Source organism: Pagrus major, chromosome 4 (assembly GCF_040436345.1).
Source record: "Pagrus major chromosome 4, Pma_NU_1.0".
Lineage (NCBI taxonomy): Eukaryota > Metazoa > Chordata > Actinopteri > Spariformes > Sparidae > Pagrus > Pagrus major.
This window is the reverse complement of record NC_133218.1, coordinates 37,154,293-37,173,294: the sequence shown is the minus strand read 5'-3', so window position 1 is coordinate 37,173,294 and position 19,002 is coordinate 37,154,293. Positions and strand designations below refer to the sequence as shown.

The 19,002-nt window shown below is 41.5% G+C and overlaps 1 protein-coding gene across 1 annotated transcript in view; it reads left to right on the top strand.

Moving 5' to 3' along the window:
* LOC140994670 (multiple epidermal growth factor-like domains protein 11) overlaps positions 1-19,002 on the top strand; it is a 108,990-nt gene that overhangs the window by 57,952 nt on the left and 32,036 nt on the right. The window contains exons 6-10 of the mRNA XM_073464410.1: positions 5,090-5,336; positions 7,936-8,056; positions 8,558-8,694; positions 12,011-12,223; positions 12,674-12,848. Of these exons, the coding sequence (XP_073320511.1) occupies positions 5,090-5,336; positions 7,936-8,056; positions 8,558-8,694; positions 12,011-12,223; positions 12,674-12,848 (893 nt within the window). The remainder of the gene's footprint in view (positions 1-5,089; positions 5,337-7,935; positions 8,057-8,557; positions 8,695-12,010; positions 12,224-12,673; positions 12,849-19,002) is intronic.

Genomic DNA, 19,002 nt, shown 5'->3' with positions numbered 1-19,002 from the left:
TACCAATTAGCTGCTGTATGAAAAAATAAGTTTTAAACATCAATATTTCAGCATGTTCAGTGTGTGAGAGTGTGTGAAGAGCAGCGGCTGTAATAGACTTTATATTTGGAAGATTCTGGTCCCGTTGTGCAGCTCTTAGTTGAGAGAGGATGTCATTTATTGGATTTCTGCTATAAAAATAAAACAAAACAATTTTTCCATCACCAGAATAGATAAATAGTCATTTGAAAATCATTCAACTGCCACCGCCGTCTCTGCTGTCATACACCAATGTAAACGCTCCTAATTACCGCCTTGTACAAACACTTAGCTCACATTCAACATTCAGACATAAAACTTTTCAGCTTTATAAAGGAAAGATTGCTGTATAGAGACAGCCATTGAATCTGCCAACCTGTCTTCACGGTTTCAAAATGAGCTTCACCGTCTTTGTGAGATCATTTTAAAAAGGCTACAGATGCATCCATGATTATACCTGCAGCTGTGGCTGACTGAACATATGTGATGTTGGGTTTCAACAATTTTATCTGCCACAAAAAAGTGGTAGTGGTTCAAAAGTCTTCTTCTTCTGTTTTTATATCTCTGTTGGTGCTCGAACAAGACGCTCTCACTCTTATTCTGAAGGACTCACATTAAAGATATAATATGTGAGATTTCTGCATAAAATGTCTAAAAACGGCTCAAACTTTGTGTTCTTACATCATCCCAAATGTTTCCAACGATGTTCAAACCAGAGAAATCCACAAGTTTACTCAAGGTGCTGTCACTTCCAGGAGAGAGTCACGACAGTGAGGAAGAAAGTCGGAGAACGAGAGGAAACACAGAGTCAGTGTTTGAATCCAGGTCAACCTCTGACATCTGTCCACACACCTTAAATTTAAAGGTCACCGTAAACAAAACAATATATATCCTTATTTCAATCTGTACACAAAGATGTGCTCTTCTGAAACTCACACATGAAACTCTGTAAACAGAACTTCTCTTTACCTTTTGCTCATGTGCGATTAAAAATAAAAGACATAGCATCTAAATTAATGAGCTGTGGAGGTGTTTGTAGGCAGATTACAACATGTAGCCATGTTCGCTGTTTCTCCCTGCTGCTAGTCTTTATGCTAAAATAAGCTAATCCTCCTCTGGGACTAGCTTCTTACTAAAAGATGTGATATGCAGAAATTTTAGTTGGAAATGAACCAAAATGATCGACAAAATGAAGAAATTACAGTTTTGACGTTATGACATCTGTGTATTGTGATGTTTACTGACGTTAGCATGCTAACCACATAGCAACAGCCAGATCTGGTCCAACATTCCCATTCTAGCGGTGTATACACCGACACCACCCTGGTGCCTCGAGCTCCCAGTCTGGACCACTAGATTTCGGCTAAATGAGCTAACGAGCTAACAGCAGTTAGCAGTTACTCCGGTGATATGCTGCCCCCTATATTTTTTCACTATGAATTTGACAGCCGGCCACTTCTTGCATATTGCACCTTTAATACAACCTCTTAATATATAAAAATGTTAAAGATCTCCTCATCGAATGCCCAGAAAGAAAAATAACAAGTCTATTTCCCAAAATGTCCAACTGTTCCTTTAATCAAGTTTACTTTTGACATCAACCTCTGGAAGCAGTGGGACTGAAGCAGCCTGGATTTAAGAGACGGACACGTAGATGAAGAGCTTAAGGTTAAGAATCTAATCTAGGTGTGTTTCTCTCTAAGACATGAGAGAGAAAAGAGCCAAAGCTCCTCAGCAAGCTAAGATTTTATTATTGGCAGAGAGCGACTCCACCATAGACAAACCTCGAAATATTCCTCAAAGAGTTAGCCCCTGCCAAAGTATATCATGCAGCTCTTAATTTAGTGCAGAAAGTTCTGCTTAGTGCCAGCGAGCTACTCTTGATCAAAGTCATTAGTCACTTGATTTGGACTCTTTGCTGCTGAATAATTGAGGCTGTGAGAGGATAAAGGATTTGACTATGCTGGCTCACTAGTTAAGAGAAATAAAGAGAGCTCCCCTCTTTGAGAGAGAGAGGCTGGAGGAGGAGGAGGAGGAGAGAGATGGAGAGAGGGCAGGAAGAAGGGAAGAGAGTAAATTAGAGAAAGATTGAAGCGGAGGGAGTGTGAGTCTGATTTATGCTTTGTCTGCTCACAGCTCTGTCCACCACAGTCCTGATGAAACATTTAACACTAAAATATCTGTAAAACTACCACCCACGTTTTGGAGAGAAGTGCTCACAAAGTCCGGACAAGTTTGCTCATCTCTCCTCAAGCTCGGTTCCGGGGGTTTTTCCTTTCAACTTAAGGCCATCCATTCACAGCTCTTGGCGCTCAGACTCTACTTTACTTCGCTTCTGGGGAGTGCGGTTCACCCCGTGAGCATATATCAAAAAGATAATAGTGCTTTGATTTATGTTATCTGAGATGATGTAATATACAATAAAATGTTCCATCTTTTTTACTTGTTTTCATTTTAAGTCTCCTGCTTCTGATTTATACCAGCGATTCATCTCCTCTCAGACCTGTGATATACTTTCTGAACGCACAATCTGTTGAATCCACTCGTCACCGTGCATATAAAGGAAGGAGACAGCTTAAAGAAGAGATTTGTATTCAATCCGTGTGTTTACGAGACACTAAACAGGCTGAAAATAACTGTGCCCCGTAATATGTAGATTTAATTTTTTTGTAAATAAGGGTTCATTAGAATATAGCACAAATAATCCATTGCCCCGTGGTGGTTTTACTCTATTCAGCAAAATCCTGTGACTGCAGTGGCTGAGAGAATTAAAATTGCTAAATGCTGAATTTTCTGCTGTTTCAGCCTGATGGGACGACCGTGGTGCTGTACGGAGGAAACTGCATCCATCACGCTGCGTGTCACCACTGCAGGCTGATGTTTGTGGTGTTTTGTTGTGAGCTGTTATCATGTCACATCAGGATAAATGTGGAGCAATATGTGAGTGTTAATGCTCTCCTGAGAGTCAGTCAGGTGCATCCTGCCTTAAGGCCTCCGTATGCTTCAAACAAACTAGTTTGTACGGCGAGGAAAAATCCTGCAGGCATATGTGAGCTGTTAAATATGGGCTGCGCATTTTAACTAGATGCTGGAAGGGATTCATAGTATTGCATTTGTTTGTTTCCACAAAAAAATAAAGCAACATTATGTAGTAATTCCTATTTTGTACAATTTGGTGCCCCCTCGAGGTTTATGAGTGCAACACAACAGTCATGAACACAAATCTTGAGTTTCTGTAGTCAGATGTGGTGTCACGCTACGTGCTAACTACAAACTAAACTCCACACGTCATCACAATTTTATGTCTCAGGACTTCAGAACTGTAACAGCACGGCAAGCTAACGTTACCTGAACCAGAGGCAGTAACACCTGGCTACAAGCCTTTTAGCAGCTGGTAAAAGAGAGCACGCATGTTGATTTTGATTGACATCAGCGAACGCTATGGTAAAAGAGGGCTGACAACACGTACGGTGATAAAAGCACTCAGTCTACAGCAGATCTGCTCCAACAGTTGGACTTTAATTTTTCTGTTATGATTGTTCCTGTCTGATGAAGCTCAGGACTGACAGACGCAGCCAGAAAAAGCTTCTCCATTTTCCTGGTTACCAGGCTGACGAGTGCTCTAATATGTGATTGGTCGCCTGAAAAAGAGCAAAAGTAACGACCGCAGCACCTTTCTGACAAGTTTAAAATTTCCAACTAGAGACGTTTGAAGCAGTCGCACAAAAACAAAACTACAAACTATTCTAACTCAACAACAGCTTGTGCACTGATCAGTTTATAGAAAACCTGGATAGTAAGTGTGCAGTAAGACGCTTAGTGGTGGTGACGTTTAAGTCATGTGACCGCGATGTCGTCTGTTTATAGGCTAACATTAGCTTTTTACTGCTAGAGATTTAATATATGCTTCAAAAATCACTAAGTGAAGTTCATCTGTGGAGATTATCTTCATGAACAAAAGCTGGAAGGATCATATACTTGTGTTTGGCACAGAGATTATTTTCTGCAATAATCCAAAATCAGATTCAAGCTAGCCTACGGCTGACTTGGTTCAGCTGGCAGAGCTAACCTGTAGCTAACGTTGGCAGCAATTACAGGTTGTGTTCAGGAAACTCTGTAAATCACAGAGAGTTGAGTCAGAGCAGCCGGACACCAGAGAGAAAACCAGAAAACATTTGTGTCTGTAAAATATGATCCAGTTTCACCAAAATCGGTGATAGTCGGTGCCGTGTGTGATGTACTGACACAAAGCGTTACACACTGCGATGCTTCCTGCTCAGTGAAGTTACATCGAAGCATGTCGGTCTCTTTAACTTTGTGGTAAAGATTTGTTTTGTCTTTTTCAGCCTTTAGAAATATATTAGAGCACCAATTAGATACTTCTGGGGAACTGGACATGTGACATTTTGTGGCGCTTTAATAACTTTTAAAGAGTAAAATGTGGGTCGGTGCAGTTTTTTTCCCCCAGCAACTCAACATCAGTGACATGGGTGACAGGTTTCAGCTGCAGCTGCTCCAGGACGGTGGATTACTCTTCTCCAAAGCATCAGATTAGCTGAAAGTTAAAAAACGTCTCCTGAACTCTATTTCTGTGCTTTGGTGTATGTGTGTTTATACTTTTAAAGTCACTGTATAAATAAAGTTGACTTGGCTCGCCTGCTTTTAGGTATGTGTTGGTTTGAAGAGATCACAGACCAGCTGGGTCGGTAAACATCGCCGCGCTGTATGAAGTTTAACTGCAGATCAGAACTTTTCAGCCTCTCGTTGACTTTCTGCACAGTTTTCACATCTGCTGCACTCAGGGAGGTTTTCGAGGTGCCTCAGGGGAGGTTAAACTTCTGTAAATTGTAGTTTTTCATGGCGCTTTGTGAAGTGTAATTCATCGCAGTTTGATGAATGTGGGTCGTGCACCTTTCTCTCTCCACTTGGTTTTATCCCACCTGACTCCTGTCCTCTGGTGAACATTAACACTCTCATGATTTCATCATTTTCAGATCCTCCATGCAAATGTCAATGACAACACTGTTTTAAATCACATATTGACTCGCACCCTCCTCCTCTGTGTCTCCAGGCTGTGAGAGTGACTTCTGGGGGCCCCACTGCAGTAACAAATGTCAGTGCCGGAACGGGGCCAAATGCAACCCGATCACCGGAGCCTGCGTCTGCACCGACGGCTACCAGGGCTGGCGCTGCGAGGAGCCCTGCGACGCCGGCTTCTACGGCAAGGACTGCATGTTGGAGTGTCAGTGCCTCAACGGCGCCACCTGCCACCATCAGACCGGCGAGTGCCTCTGCGCGCCCGGATACACCGGGGCCTTGTGAGTGCTTAATTCATCCAGCTGGATGTGACGCGTGTGACTCAGAAAGCCTCAAAAGCTGTTGAAGTTAAATATTGAAATTAGACAAAAAGGAGTTTATGTTCCAGCTGTTTGCCATCTTCCACCTTCTGCCCACCTTTGAGCTCATCAGTCATAATATTTTACACACTGAAGGCATTTTACTTGAATCTGCTCGCTAACAGCTGGCAAACTGTCTCACTGCAGCAGCTCTGTGAGTCAGATGTTAAATATTCTCTCCGTTCTGTTTTCTTTATACAGTTCTGCGTCCAACACCTCTTCATCTGCGCTGTGAAAAGTACCTCCATATGAATAATACTTGAGTAAAAGTCTTACAGTACCTGATATTAGATTTGTTTAATTATCGGAAGTAAGGAAGTATCAGAAATAGGTGTTATTTTTTATTTCAAATGTTGATAAAATAAATGAATTTAAAGATACTCCTCTTTGGCTCTGATGCTGCAAAAGTAACTAGTAAGTAAAGTGAAGTGAAAGTAATATAAATGTAGTGGAGTAAGAAGTACAACACTGTCCTCCAAATATCGTACAAGATAGAAATACTCAGGCAAAGTACAAATACCTCAAAATTAAGTGGAGTACTTGAGTAAATATACTTAGTTACATGCCATCACTGGCTTTATTACAGGAGGGGTGATATTTTTATAATGCAAGTAATATTTGAGAGAAATATACCAGAGTACTTTTTTCTAAGTTAACAAATAAGTTAGTCGAGAGCTGCAACAATGAATCGATTCATTGTGAACTATTAGATTAAACTATTTTAATGAACCGATTCATCAGTTTAAGTCATTTTTCTAAAAACAACACGTAGTAAAAATGATCTGATTCAAACTTCTGAGATGTGAATGTCTTCTGGTTTCTTTCCTCCTCTCTGACAGTGAACTGAACGTCTTTGGGTTGTGGACGAATCACAGATCGACATTTTTCACTTTTCACATTTTATAGATGAAAAACAACTAATCCATTAATCAGGGAAATAATCTACAGATGAATCAGTGATGGAAATAATCATTAGTTGCAGAATAAAATGTTAACGATTACAAAAACAGGTAATAAAATGAAACGACTCGGTTCCTCCTGTGTTCCAGTTTGAAAAAGCTCCTGAAGGTGTTGTGTTCTCAGAGCTCCTCATACAATCAACACAATCACACAGTTTGTGTCTGGAGAGAAAACAGTGCAGCAAAAAAACACTCAAGACAAAAACGAAAAACAATCTTGTTTCTCAATATAGAGTTTCACACCGGCATTTATTCAGCGGAGAAAAACAAAACTGGAAACAACATAACAAAATATGTCAGGCGGTGCGTTCACCTCTCCGCTCTGTAATCTTCTTTTCATTTACGTCACACCTGTTGTAGTCGTCTGCCAGGTGACTGAGTCTCTGCTGATCTACTTTAAACAGTCGACTGTATCAGAGACATACGCTCTTACATCACAGCTGCCGTTTCTGTTCTCTCTCCAGGTAACCGATCTGTTGTGTCGCCCACGAGTGACATTCAACATCGTGTTTTTGTCTCCTTCAGTTTTTTATTGCTCGGGGTGATTTCCTAAGTAAAACCTCTCTAATTGTCACTGAACTTCATCCTCTGAATGTCCAGCCTCCATATTCCAGGTGAGAGGAGAGTTGATGAAAATGTCAATGAGCTCATTTGAGTTGCCGTCGTGCCCTCGGAGGATTGAGCTGAACTAGCATCAGTGCGCGGTGCATGTGCCCTGGGTTTGATCTCACAGGCTACATGGAGGTTTCTTCAAAGCAAGGACATGTTCCAACTTTACATTTCTTAATTTTATACTTTATTTTTCACAAACACGGCTGGAAAATGTCCTGACTTCTTCTTAAAAATATCCAGCGGTTTGACGCTTACAAATGTCTAAACACTGTCTTGAACAGTGGTCTCTGGCTTGGTAGCCTTTCTTGCCTAACTGTAATGACACTCTGGACATGGAAGTAAGCTAATATGTAAGTAAGGTGAATTTTATATGACCCATGTTGTAGAAAATAGAAATGTTGATGTGAGACACAAGACATGCAGTCATTTTGAACATATCTTTAGTTTGCATGTTGTGGAGTTTCACTTCAAAACTTGTAAAAACACTGTGAATATTTACAAAAGATTAGAAAAATGGATGAAAAACAAAACAAACAAAACAATATTCTATATACAAGGTTACAAAAATAGCACTGAATGGAGTTCCTCAATAACTCACTATCTTCAAAACAAAAACAAAAATACAGCGTAAACATAAACGCCAACATTTTATTCTGATCTTTCTTCTTTTGGTCCGTGGTTATTCCTGAATAAACCCTCATGTTTGCTGACATTATATATGAAGAAATCAAACGCAGGTTCCATCCTATGAAGTGGATTTGAGATTTATAGATCACAGATGGGATCAAATTCAAATGGGATCATCAGAACCTGCTCAAGCAGAGTTTTCATGCTCAGCATATTTAATGAATTCAGAGTAAACACACTGTTGTAAATGAGCTGAAGTATAAATCTCAGATCGTTCTTGTGATTCTGATGAGGCCCGTGTCTCTTGTGTGTCCTCCCTCCAGCTGTGAGGAGCCTTGTCCTCCCGGTAAACACGGCTCCCTGTGCGAACAGCGTTGTCCCTGTCAGAACGGAGGAACGTGTCATCACGTCACCGGAGAGTGCTCCTGTCCCGCCGGCTGGGTGGTACGACCCGATTCCACACGTTTATCAGAGCTCAGCTAGTAGAGACTCTCTGAGCCCAAATCTGAGACTGTCATGTTCGTGTGTGAAGCTGAGAGTGAATGTTTTGTGATATTACAGCTGTTTTATATCAAGAAAATGTGTTTGTAGGCTGAAAAAGCTGCTTTAATAGCATTTAGTGTCATCGTTTCATCTGCTCTGACTCTAGCAAAACATTGTAACATTTATATCATGAAAAACATTTAACAAACAACAAGCAACCGTTGTTCATTTTTATCCTTTTGGTATCACATCTGAAAGTCAATTATTGGCATCTGTTTCAAATCATTTTAAAAAATGCCTAGCTCTAGTTGTAGTTTTTAAATCTCAGTATCATCATCACATCAGAGTGTTTTTGTTAGATGCCAGAACTCATGTTGTCTGTCGTACACTGACTCACACCTTAAACTCTTTGTTTTCTCATAACTGATGTAAACATGTTGGTCATGTGATCTCCGTCCTCAGGGTCCCGTCTGTGCACAACCGTGTTCATTCGGCTCGTTCGGCATTAACTGCTCTCAGGAGTGCACGTGTCGTAACGGAGGCCTGTGCGACCACATCAGCGGTCAGTGCCAGTGCACTGCTGGATACATCGGAGAGAGGTACAGTACGACAGCGAGAACACGAGATCGTGTCACACTTTACCCGACTATGTTAGCTGCAGATATTCACAGAATTCATCAGGGAGAGAAAACACGTGTCTGTCTGTCTGTGGACATGCGATGACATCACAACAGTGCAAGATACGGTCAGGAAACTTCACAGGTGTGTAACTGAGATCGAAATGAAGGCTGAGTTTGAAAATGGGTGTGGTCCGAGCAAGAGGGCAGAGGAGGGAGACACCTAATGTCCCTGGCCCACATTCAGATATATATTTATATAACTCCTGGACACACCTGTTCTAGCAGGAACTATCAATCAATCAATAAACCTTTATTCATACTCGAGATCATTGAGAGCTGCCTAAAAATGTAAATAATATAAAATAACATTCACTTACATAAAACCCTGAAGATTTTGCTGTTATGCCAGATAATGTAATAGATCAAATAAAATGATTGGAAGTAAAATAAATTGACAGTCATGTAAATTATCAATTAATTACATGACTGTTACATACATCAAAGAACAAGGTTGCGAAGTTTAAGGTCAAATTTCTGAAACGGCTCAAGGGAATAAAAGTATCGATTTCAAAAGCCGTCTTTCCAAGTTCAGACCTGACTTGAACATGAACATGAAGCATGAGCCGGTCAGTAGAGAGCGTCTGATGAAGCCCAGCTGAGAGATGAAGCATTTCTATTAGATGACGTGGCAGCTTTCCTGTCAAGGCTTTATAAAATATACCAGTGAGCATCACGTCTTTCTCCGAGGCCGATTAAACTTTTGGCCACCCCACTTGCAAGTGCCCGCCCTCCCCTCATTAGCTGCATACGCATAATATGCTTGTATCTGACATATTTAGGTACAGTTCATTTACTGTAAATCACTAATGAAAATAAGGAACGTATGCCTGTGCATTTATTGCATTTTTACTAGTAATAGAGTACTTTTACACCGTGGTATTGGTACTTTTACTTAAGTAAAAGATCTGAGTACTTCTTCCCCTGCTGCTCTTTACTCTCTCATCATGCTTCCTGTTCATCTCTCGACTGTAATTAAACCCAAAACTAATATTTGAAAACATAACCCAGTCATCGAGACATCTCTCCTGTAACATACGGTTAACACACGGTTCGCTGTGTGATTAGAAACAAAAAGATATGACGTAATGTTAATATTCCTCCCTCCTCCTCCTCTCTCCCTGATAATAATGCTTTTAATGCTATTATTCATTTTTCTCTTTTTTTTGTCCGCCCCTGATCACCCAAAGTGGGAGACTTTCACCACGAGCCATTTGAAATTGTTTCCTCCTTTATTTCCTCCATCATGTCCGCCTCTCTCCAGCCTCACCTCCTCCCTCAGGTCAGCTCTGTCTCTCTCTCCTCCTCCCCCTCTGTCCATCTTTGTCTCTCTCCCTCTCCATCCTTCCTCCCAATTGAGCCAAATTACCTCCATTCATTTAGGCCCCCGACAGGTGAATTAGCCTACATGGAATAATTCTTAGATTGAGTTCTCCTCCAGTCCGTCCACGTTCTAATGGAATTAGCCGAGATAAGAGTCCTGAGGAAGTCGGCATGATTTAAACGTGACACACAACAGAAATCCTCACTGAGCCATTTTAATTGAGTGATTTGTCTATTTCTTAATGGTACCGATGTGCGGACGTGTTGAGAATGATGCAGAGACATCGGCAGAACTTGAGCTTTAACTTAGCTTCGATAATTTTCTCTTCACTTCTGTCCGTTCTCCGGCGCTCGTCGTAAAGACCTCTCAGATTCTCAGCATGATGTGTGAGCTGTTAACCTTCTGACTGTGTGAGTGTGCGCCACGTCATGCGTGAGGAAAATGGAGAGTGACTCAGTAAAAGAAGAAGAAGAGTGAGTCTTTGAATTTAAAGATATAATATGAAAGAATTCTGTATTAAAATGTCCAGAAAACGACCAAACCTTTGTTATATATTTTGAGTTGTGCACTTAAATTATCACAAATGTTTCTGACAATGTTACAACAAGGTTACTAAAGGTAACGCTGCGTTTCTATAAGTTGCCTGTCGCTACTTTTAGGATAGGGAAGTCAGTGAACAAAACTTTGGGTGCCTGATTCACGTCAGATTCTCATCAGTAGTGGTGGTTGTTCAGTGGTGTAAATATCAGCAGTGAAGCAAGTTTGATGTCAGGAAAGTTTGTGTTTATTTGCGTTGCTAATGCAGTTTTTATCTGCCTCAAACAGCCTGTTTACTCTACTGTACACTAGCTGTGAGCTAATGTTAGCGAGCAATCCAGGTCAACCTCTGACTGAACTCAGCACTCAGTAGAGACTCTGGTTCTGGTTCTGGTTCTCTCTCTCCTCTCTGTAACGTTACGTTCATGTAGTAAAGTCCATTTCCCCTCCAGCTCCAGTCAGCAGTCAACATTACAGAACATGGAGGTCACCTCCGGATCACTGCTGCAGTCAGGCTGATAAACAGGAGTGAAGATAAATCCACTTTTTAATCCCAGAAGTTAAAAAGTAATCTCTGAGCTCTCCTCCCATCGGATCAGAGCAGAATCTGATGAGACTCTGGGTGTTTATTCTTCCAGAAGGTCTGGCTCTGATCCAGACTGTGTAGCCGGCTCCAAAGACCTGAGCTCCACACGACACTCTGCAAACATCTTTTGCTTTGTTTTGTTCGTGAGCCCTCCAGCGGCAGAAGTTACATGTTGTATGTTTAACTAATGATCATATGTGCCTCCATTCACAGCTTTTTATCCCTCTAGTAACACTTCATCATAACCATTATTAATAAATGGAACATTTATAGTTAATAGCACTTTAGTTAATAGTTATTTCACTGTTAAGCAATGTAAATGCTTATAAACATCAGTTGCAACTTTACAATAAACGGTTCCTTCAAGCAGAAACAGACAACTCTCCAACTGTCCCCCTCAGAGTGTTTCCCGGTGGTGTTACTGTTGTTGCAGAGACAGCGTTAGCAGCTGGGCTACCGTCCAAAGCAAAAAACAACTATAAGAATCTAAATTTGAGCTAGAAACCCTGATCTCAGTGCTATGAAAAGGCAGAGTAAAACACCCAGTTGTATTACTAAGTCGGCAGTCGTGTACTCTTGTAAGAGAATAACTGATTGTAGTTGGTAAAAATTCACAGGAACCTTTAGAGGGGATGAAGAGGATTCTGAAAAATAGGTTTAACAACGTTGTTACTGGAATTATCTCTTATATATCTCTGATTTCCGTTTGAGAGACAACCTTTCTCATTCAGTAAGTCTGACCAGAAACACTCATATTTATTATATCCATTATTGTTTTTACACCGACCCAGATGCCAGGATGAATGCCCAGTCGGCACCTACGGGCCGCAGTGTGCCCACAAGTGTGACTGTCAGAACGGGGCCAAGTGCTACCACATCAACGGGGCCTGCCTGTGCAACGAGGGCTTTAAGGGCCCCAGCTGCCAGGACCGCTTCTGTCCCGCCGGCCTGTACGGACTCATCTGTGACAAATACTGCCCCTGCAAAACTGCAAACACACTCAGGTGCTTTTACACTGTACAACACAGTATGAATAGAAGAAGGTTGTGTATGAATCACTGACATTTTTCAATGTCTTTGCACTGCAATGTCAAGCAGTTTTTGTACGGATCCTTTCTCTTCATGTTTGTACTTCTTCAATTATATAAATCCATGAAACCTTCATTTGAAATCTGTACTTGTTCGTTTAAACAAAGAAAGGTTGAGTTCAGCATGTTTCTTAAAGTACTTAAAGTGCCTGGTTCAGAAGATTCAGTCATCATCTCCTCCCTCCACGCTGATGGAAAGTCAGGTAAAGTTTCGTAGTCCACAGAACATTTCTGGAGCTTCACAGCAAAACAGTGTTGCAGCATTTTCCATCAGCATGGAGGGAAGAGATGATGACTGAATTTTTGATTAAACTGTTCCTGTAATTAGAGACTGATTGACTGACTTCTACTCTCTTGCCCTCTCAGCTGTCACCCTCTGTCAGGAGAGTGCACCTGTGCAGCAGGATGGGCGGGGCTTTACTGTAACGAGACGTGTCCGGCAGGTTACTACGGCGAGGGCTGCAGGGAGCTGTGCGCCTGCGCCAACGGAGCCGACTGTGACGGCACCACTGGAGCTTGTCTGTGCGCTCCGGGTTACATAGTAAGTAGGGAAACACACCAAATCCAGTGGAGACCGTCACACAGCCGTGATGATTCACATCTAATGTTGAAAACACGTTCCACTCTGCTGAAACATTGAAACACTGCACCCAGTCAGACTAATATCAGGAGCTGCAGGAATTTAATAAGATTGATTTTGAATTATTCTCTATTAATTTACATGAGGGAGACCAACTACAACTGAACAACCTGTCTGTCTGACTTTTCTTGAAGACATGACAACATGAATATACAGTTTTCATGTTGGACGGTTCTTTGTTTCAATGGGCTGTTGTTATGTCGAATATCCACAATAACTCAGACTTTCTGCACAGACAGTTGATTAAATACATTTCTTAAATAATTTGAAGACCGCAAATAAAAATCCTATCAGAGCACAGCACACCTCCACCGCCAACAACCGCATCCTACACACACCTGACTACACGCTGCAGGTTGCTGCTATTCAACTACTTTAATCTCATCAGGGAACTGAGGCACCAGTGAAATTAGCTCCTGTATGATTTCTCTGTGTGGTTTCTGTGGTTGCCATGGCAGCGAGTTGGAAAAAGTTTCAACCATCATCAACTTAGACAGCAGACTGCTGACTTTGGCAGGAAACAGTGGAGATTTTGGCAGCCGCTGTGTACTGTATGAAAGTACAATACAAGTCCAGTCAGTCTTCGCAGCGAGGAGGTCCAGACTGTATTCTTTAAGTTATAGAGACCCAACATCCACCATGAGCGAGCACTTGGCAACAGCAGTGAGGAAACACTGACATTTAACGTTCGATTAGATTATTGAGATGGGTCGCTACGACATGCTAACTCTAACCTGGTTTGGATTGTCCAGTACATTGAAACTGCGTCAGCATATTCAAAGCTGTTATTATACTCACTGAATCCACTCAGAACTTTTGAGTTGTCGGACACGATGGTCCCACACCGCCGTGCACAAAGCAAACAAAGGCAGCTTAAAGGTGGAAAAACTCAAATTTATTAGGGACAACTGTGAGAAACAGTAGAGTCAACAAGTCTGAGAACACTTGTCAAAATACTTCAGTATTGCATTTGTTTCTATCAGCCAAAATGTTTGAGAGAAAAGTTAAAACTTTAAAAAATGTCCACGAATGTCAGAATATCTCAGTATTTGGTTTGTCCCCCTTTTGCTTTAATGACATAATGCACCGGAGCTGAAGTTAGTGTTAAACCTGCTGACTCATGTTCGGCCCTGTGTCCACATAGCATCTTTTTCTGATGCGGCAGCGTCTTTTTTCAGTCGTTCCCAATGAGGAGTGAGCGTCTGCGGCGGCAGGCTGCCTCCCAGAGAAAAGACACAGCGCCCAGCGAGCGCTTTTTCTTTTTCCTCGCCTAGGCGATAATATTCACCGTATTTTTGTTTCCTGTGGATCATGTCACGCACCAACATCCTGCTCGCTCTGATGTCCCGATGTCAAATAAAACAGAGACAGGTAGTAAACCACAAAGGGGCGGTGTCCATCATACAGTGGCTGTTGTCATAGAGACAAGACACACTTTATTTGTTTTTCAATTATTTAAGAGATGAAATGTTATATGGAGCTACGGTATGTGCCAGAGAGGTTTTGAGTTTGCTTTGTTGTGTGTCTTATCGGTATCTAGAGTCTTACTGTGAGTCTAAATGTTATGAATGTGTATTAATGTCATTTAATTAATGAAGTATTGTTGATTAAAATAATGGAGACCCCAGGAAGAGAAGCTTCTGTGTTAATACAGAAGCTAATGAATAATTAAATTAATAAACAAACAAACAAACAAACAACCCTGAATCAAATCAAATCAGGTCAAATCAGTTTTATTCATGTAGCCCAAAATCACAATCACATCGTCTCAGTGAGCTTTACAATCTGTGCAGTGAACGACATCCTCTGTCCTTAGACCCTCGATTCACGTGAGGAACAACCTGCCATACTGAGAGAAAAACAACCTCCACAGAGGAGGGATCTCCAGGACGGACAGAACAGAACAACAAAATCACAGTTTACAGATTGCATTGTTAGAAAATCATCATCATCATCAGTATTTCATGACATTGGACTTTAACGTGAGTCCATCCCAGCTGGAGGCAAAATGGACCCTTGTCGTACACTCACAGTTTGGTCAGGTTTGGGTTAAAATAACAATATGTTTCTTATGCAGCTTCAGTTACAACTGTACCAAAGTGGAGATGATGGAGAAACACACTAAAACCCAACATATCTACGTCGTATGACTTCTGATGAAGAAATGCCTGCAGAAAATGAATTAACAGACTTCAGAGAGGAGGTTAACCACTGATTTTTTTCAACAAACGGGGCCGGTTCGACTGATTTCTGCTGATGTGATTGCAAACAGGAGCCTTTCCTAGACAAAGTCACGGAATGAACATCATGTCGATAAAAAAATCAGTGGTTAACCTCCTCTCTGAAGTGTGTTCTCTCATTTCGTGAAAGCATTTTCTTCATCAGAAGTCATACGACGTAGATATGTTGGGTTTTAGTGTGTTTCTCCATCCCACAGTCTGGCCCCAAAGCAAGATTTAGTGATGCATTGGCCCTTCCTTCTTTTTTTCCTCCTTTGCTGCCGTAATAATTACTATGGCCACCAGAGGTCCTCGCCTGACAAGAAGCGTAAATATGCATCATAATAATCTGCTTTCACAGTCGACCTATAGTCATTTTTCTGATGATCTCAGTGTGTAAAACATGAGGTCATTATCAGGAAAACAGAAAAATAAACATTTCTGCTGCATAAAATCTATAATGGTTATTATTATTTTTTCCAATCTTTGCTTTTTGTTTTACAGTTATTACTGGGTACAATGATTGGATCACAACCTAGTAGTAGACACACAGTACCTTCATTTTAAGTTATCACTAGCCAAAAATCACTGCTGCTGTAGACGGTGTGCGAAGCTTAAATGACATTTTCACTACCTGCCGTTCTTTCTGAGGGTTTTAAGAGAAACAGCGTCATTGATCAGGAGGCTCTGCTGCTACTGAACAGCAGTCCTAATATATCAACAGAAGAGATAACGTCCAAACCCTCCACAACTGTCCAAACCTTTTTATAAACAAACCGTTTTATAAATCTTTTCTATTCCCAAGTACATGAAAACAATATTCAAACAAACAAGAATACGATGTTGTGCCTCCAACACTCATCTCTTAATAAAAGACTGTGTGGAGTCAGAAGTTTAGTATCTTTGTTCTGAAGTCTCTGATTCAGTTGTGGACATGTGAAGATAATGTGTGCCGGCTCGGCGGCTGCAGGTGCAGAACATCATTCATCAGCTGCTGTTGACGGTGCAGGTTTACTGTACACTTACATGGTTTTGTAATGGAAGGCGACTGCAGGTGCAACCCCATGATATAGGTCAACCTCTTCCTTCCTTCCATTCTTTCTTCCTTCCCTCCTTGTTTTCTTCCTTTCTTACTTCCTTTTCTTCCTTCCTTTTCTCCCCTCTTTCCATTATTCCTTCCTTCCCTCCTTGTTTTCTTCCTTCCTTTCTTATTCATTCCTTCCTTCCCTCTTTCCTTCTTTCCTTTTCTTCCTTCCTTCCTTCCTTCCTTCCTTCCTTCCCCAAATTCCTTGATTCTTCAGATGGAAGTAAGAAAGAAAGAAAGAAAGAAAGAAGCTATCTCAACAAGAGTCTATAACCATGCTATACTGTATATACATATATATGTTTATTTACAATTATATATACGATTTAATAACACTATGAAGAGTACACTGATGTTGACAGGGCACTGCTCTGTTTGTTAGTGAGAAAAGATTGATTTTATACAGTAAAGGATTCATCGGTGAGTGACATTTTGTGGAAGAACATGTAGTGTGTGTGTGAGAGAGCATGTGTGGTTTCATACTGGTGTGTGTGCAGCAGTAACTGGTGTGTGTGCAGCAGTAACTGGTGTGTGTGCAGCAGTAACTGGTGTGTGTGCAGCAGTAACTGGTGTGTGTGCAGCAGTAACTGGTGTGTGTGCAGCAGTAACTGGTGTGTGTGCAGCAGTAACTGGTGTGTGTGCAGCAGTAACTGGTGAGGACCCCTGACGTGTTGACGGATGTTGCAGTGCTGGAGTGGAGAGCAGAGACAGGACACCTTGGAGCAGAGAGATGACAGGGACTTTGATAATTAGACGATGAACATGGGGGATTTTCAGCAGACGAGAGTCGGATGAGCTGAGGATGAATGTCCGTTTGGTTTACAGCAGCTACAGTCAGATAGATGTTGCTCTCAGCCGAGTGTTATTGATTCAAACTGAATTTATGCTGCGCTGGTAACTCACAGTGTGTGTGTGTCACTGCGTGGACAAGAAACCAAGCTTTAAACAGAATTTGTATGTGGTTTGTCACCACTTTGGACACATCGATCAATACCTGTAAACAGCTGCAGCTCTGGGCCACGGGTCGGCCCAATCTGCAGAACAACACTGCTGAACTTTTACAGCATGAAGAAGTGTTGTGTTGGTTTCAGTGAGAAGGAAGAAATTACAGGTTTTTCTCCTAAACTAACGTTATTTACAGTCTCTGAATCAGAAAACCTTCACTAGATGTTGTCACAGTTTCTGAAAGCCTCGTGGTCGTTATGTTTCTGAAGATGTGTGCGATTAGCTCCTTTGCTTCTCGATCAAATCATTGTTTACAGGCTTCTTTTGGAGTTTTGGGCTGTTGTAGAGTCAAACAAGTGATGTCACGGCAAGAAAGGCGGCAAAGATGAAGACTGCGAATGAATAAACAGGGATGTGCTGTAAACAGTGCAGGATTGAAAATACTACAAGTGAGAAAGGAAATCAGTTTAAACAAAAACAAACTGTTAGACCTCAGAGATACAGACAATTTATGTGGTGAGTAACACTGAATGTGTTTGTTTACAAGAAAACTCCACAGAACAACAGTTTATTGACCTGTTTAGTTTAAAATGCAGTAATGAAAACTCTGACTGCTTTAAAACAAATAATGCTGCTGCTCAGGATGCAAACGGCCAAATTAGAAATCATTTTTGTTAGCTGAAGGCTATTTATCACCAAAACACAAGCCTGTCTGTGAAGGCAACTCAACCCAGCCCCCAGAGTAAATGTTAGCTGATGTTGTTTCTTTATGATGCAACTTTACGTTTGTTGTCGTTGTTGAGTTTTCTTTTTCTGAGCTTATGATCTGGTTAGGGTTAGGTACAAAGAACGCTTGGTTAGGGTTTGAAAAAACATCATGGTTTGGCTTAAATTAACTGTTTTAGTTGCCAAGATCACGGATGGTGATGGTCCGACTTCCTGTGAAGAATAGCCGGTTTTGGTCGCCACAAAAACAGCTGGAAATGTCTGCAGGTTTCTTTAAAAATATCCAGTGGTGTGACTCAAGCTGTGGCTGGTTGTTCTGCTGGTTTGCAGAAATTAAAAGCTCATATCCTGGAGACTGGGCTGAGGCAACTACAGTCTGGTTAAGGTTCAGGAAAGAGTGCAGTTATGTCAAAGTTCAGAGGAGAATTGTATTAACATCAGTGAGAGATCCTGACGGGATTTGAACTTCAGCCTTCCACATGAAACTCTGATGCACGACACACAACCATCAAACACTAATGACCACAAAGGTCACGACATGTTGGATTCAGCCTGAATATTATGTTTTGTCCAGTTATGGTGCAGGATGTGCAGATGGTCCTCACTTCATGTTATTAGTCTGTCGATCCTGATGTGACTGATAAGCGTACAGATGGTGTACAATGACTTTTTCCTTGTGTACCAACATTCCCACAAGCTGCCAGTTCTGTCGTCTGCCCTGTCCACTTCACACCGGGGACACACAGGAGGTGAAACTGCCGCGAGGCGCCCTGAAGCGCCGACTGCTTCCCTTTGGTGTCCATATTTGCCTCTCCTTTATTTTGTCCACGTGTCGCACACGAATCTGGCAAGAAAATATACTCGTGATCTATAAGAAATAGTGTCAGTGCTGCTTGTGGAGACCTATTTCCTTTAGTGTGTTTTAATTTCTTGTGCATGTAAAAGAAGCTCCTGAGACGCCTCGTCGCCTCGCTTTCAATGTCGTTACTTTGCGACATCACACTACGTCACCATGTCACACATTTGCATAATTTATGCCTAGCGGGTAGTTTGGCACATAAGAATCGATTTAGTACAGCTG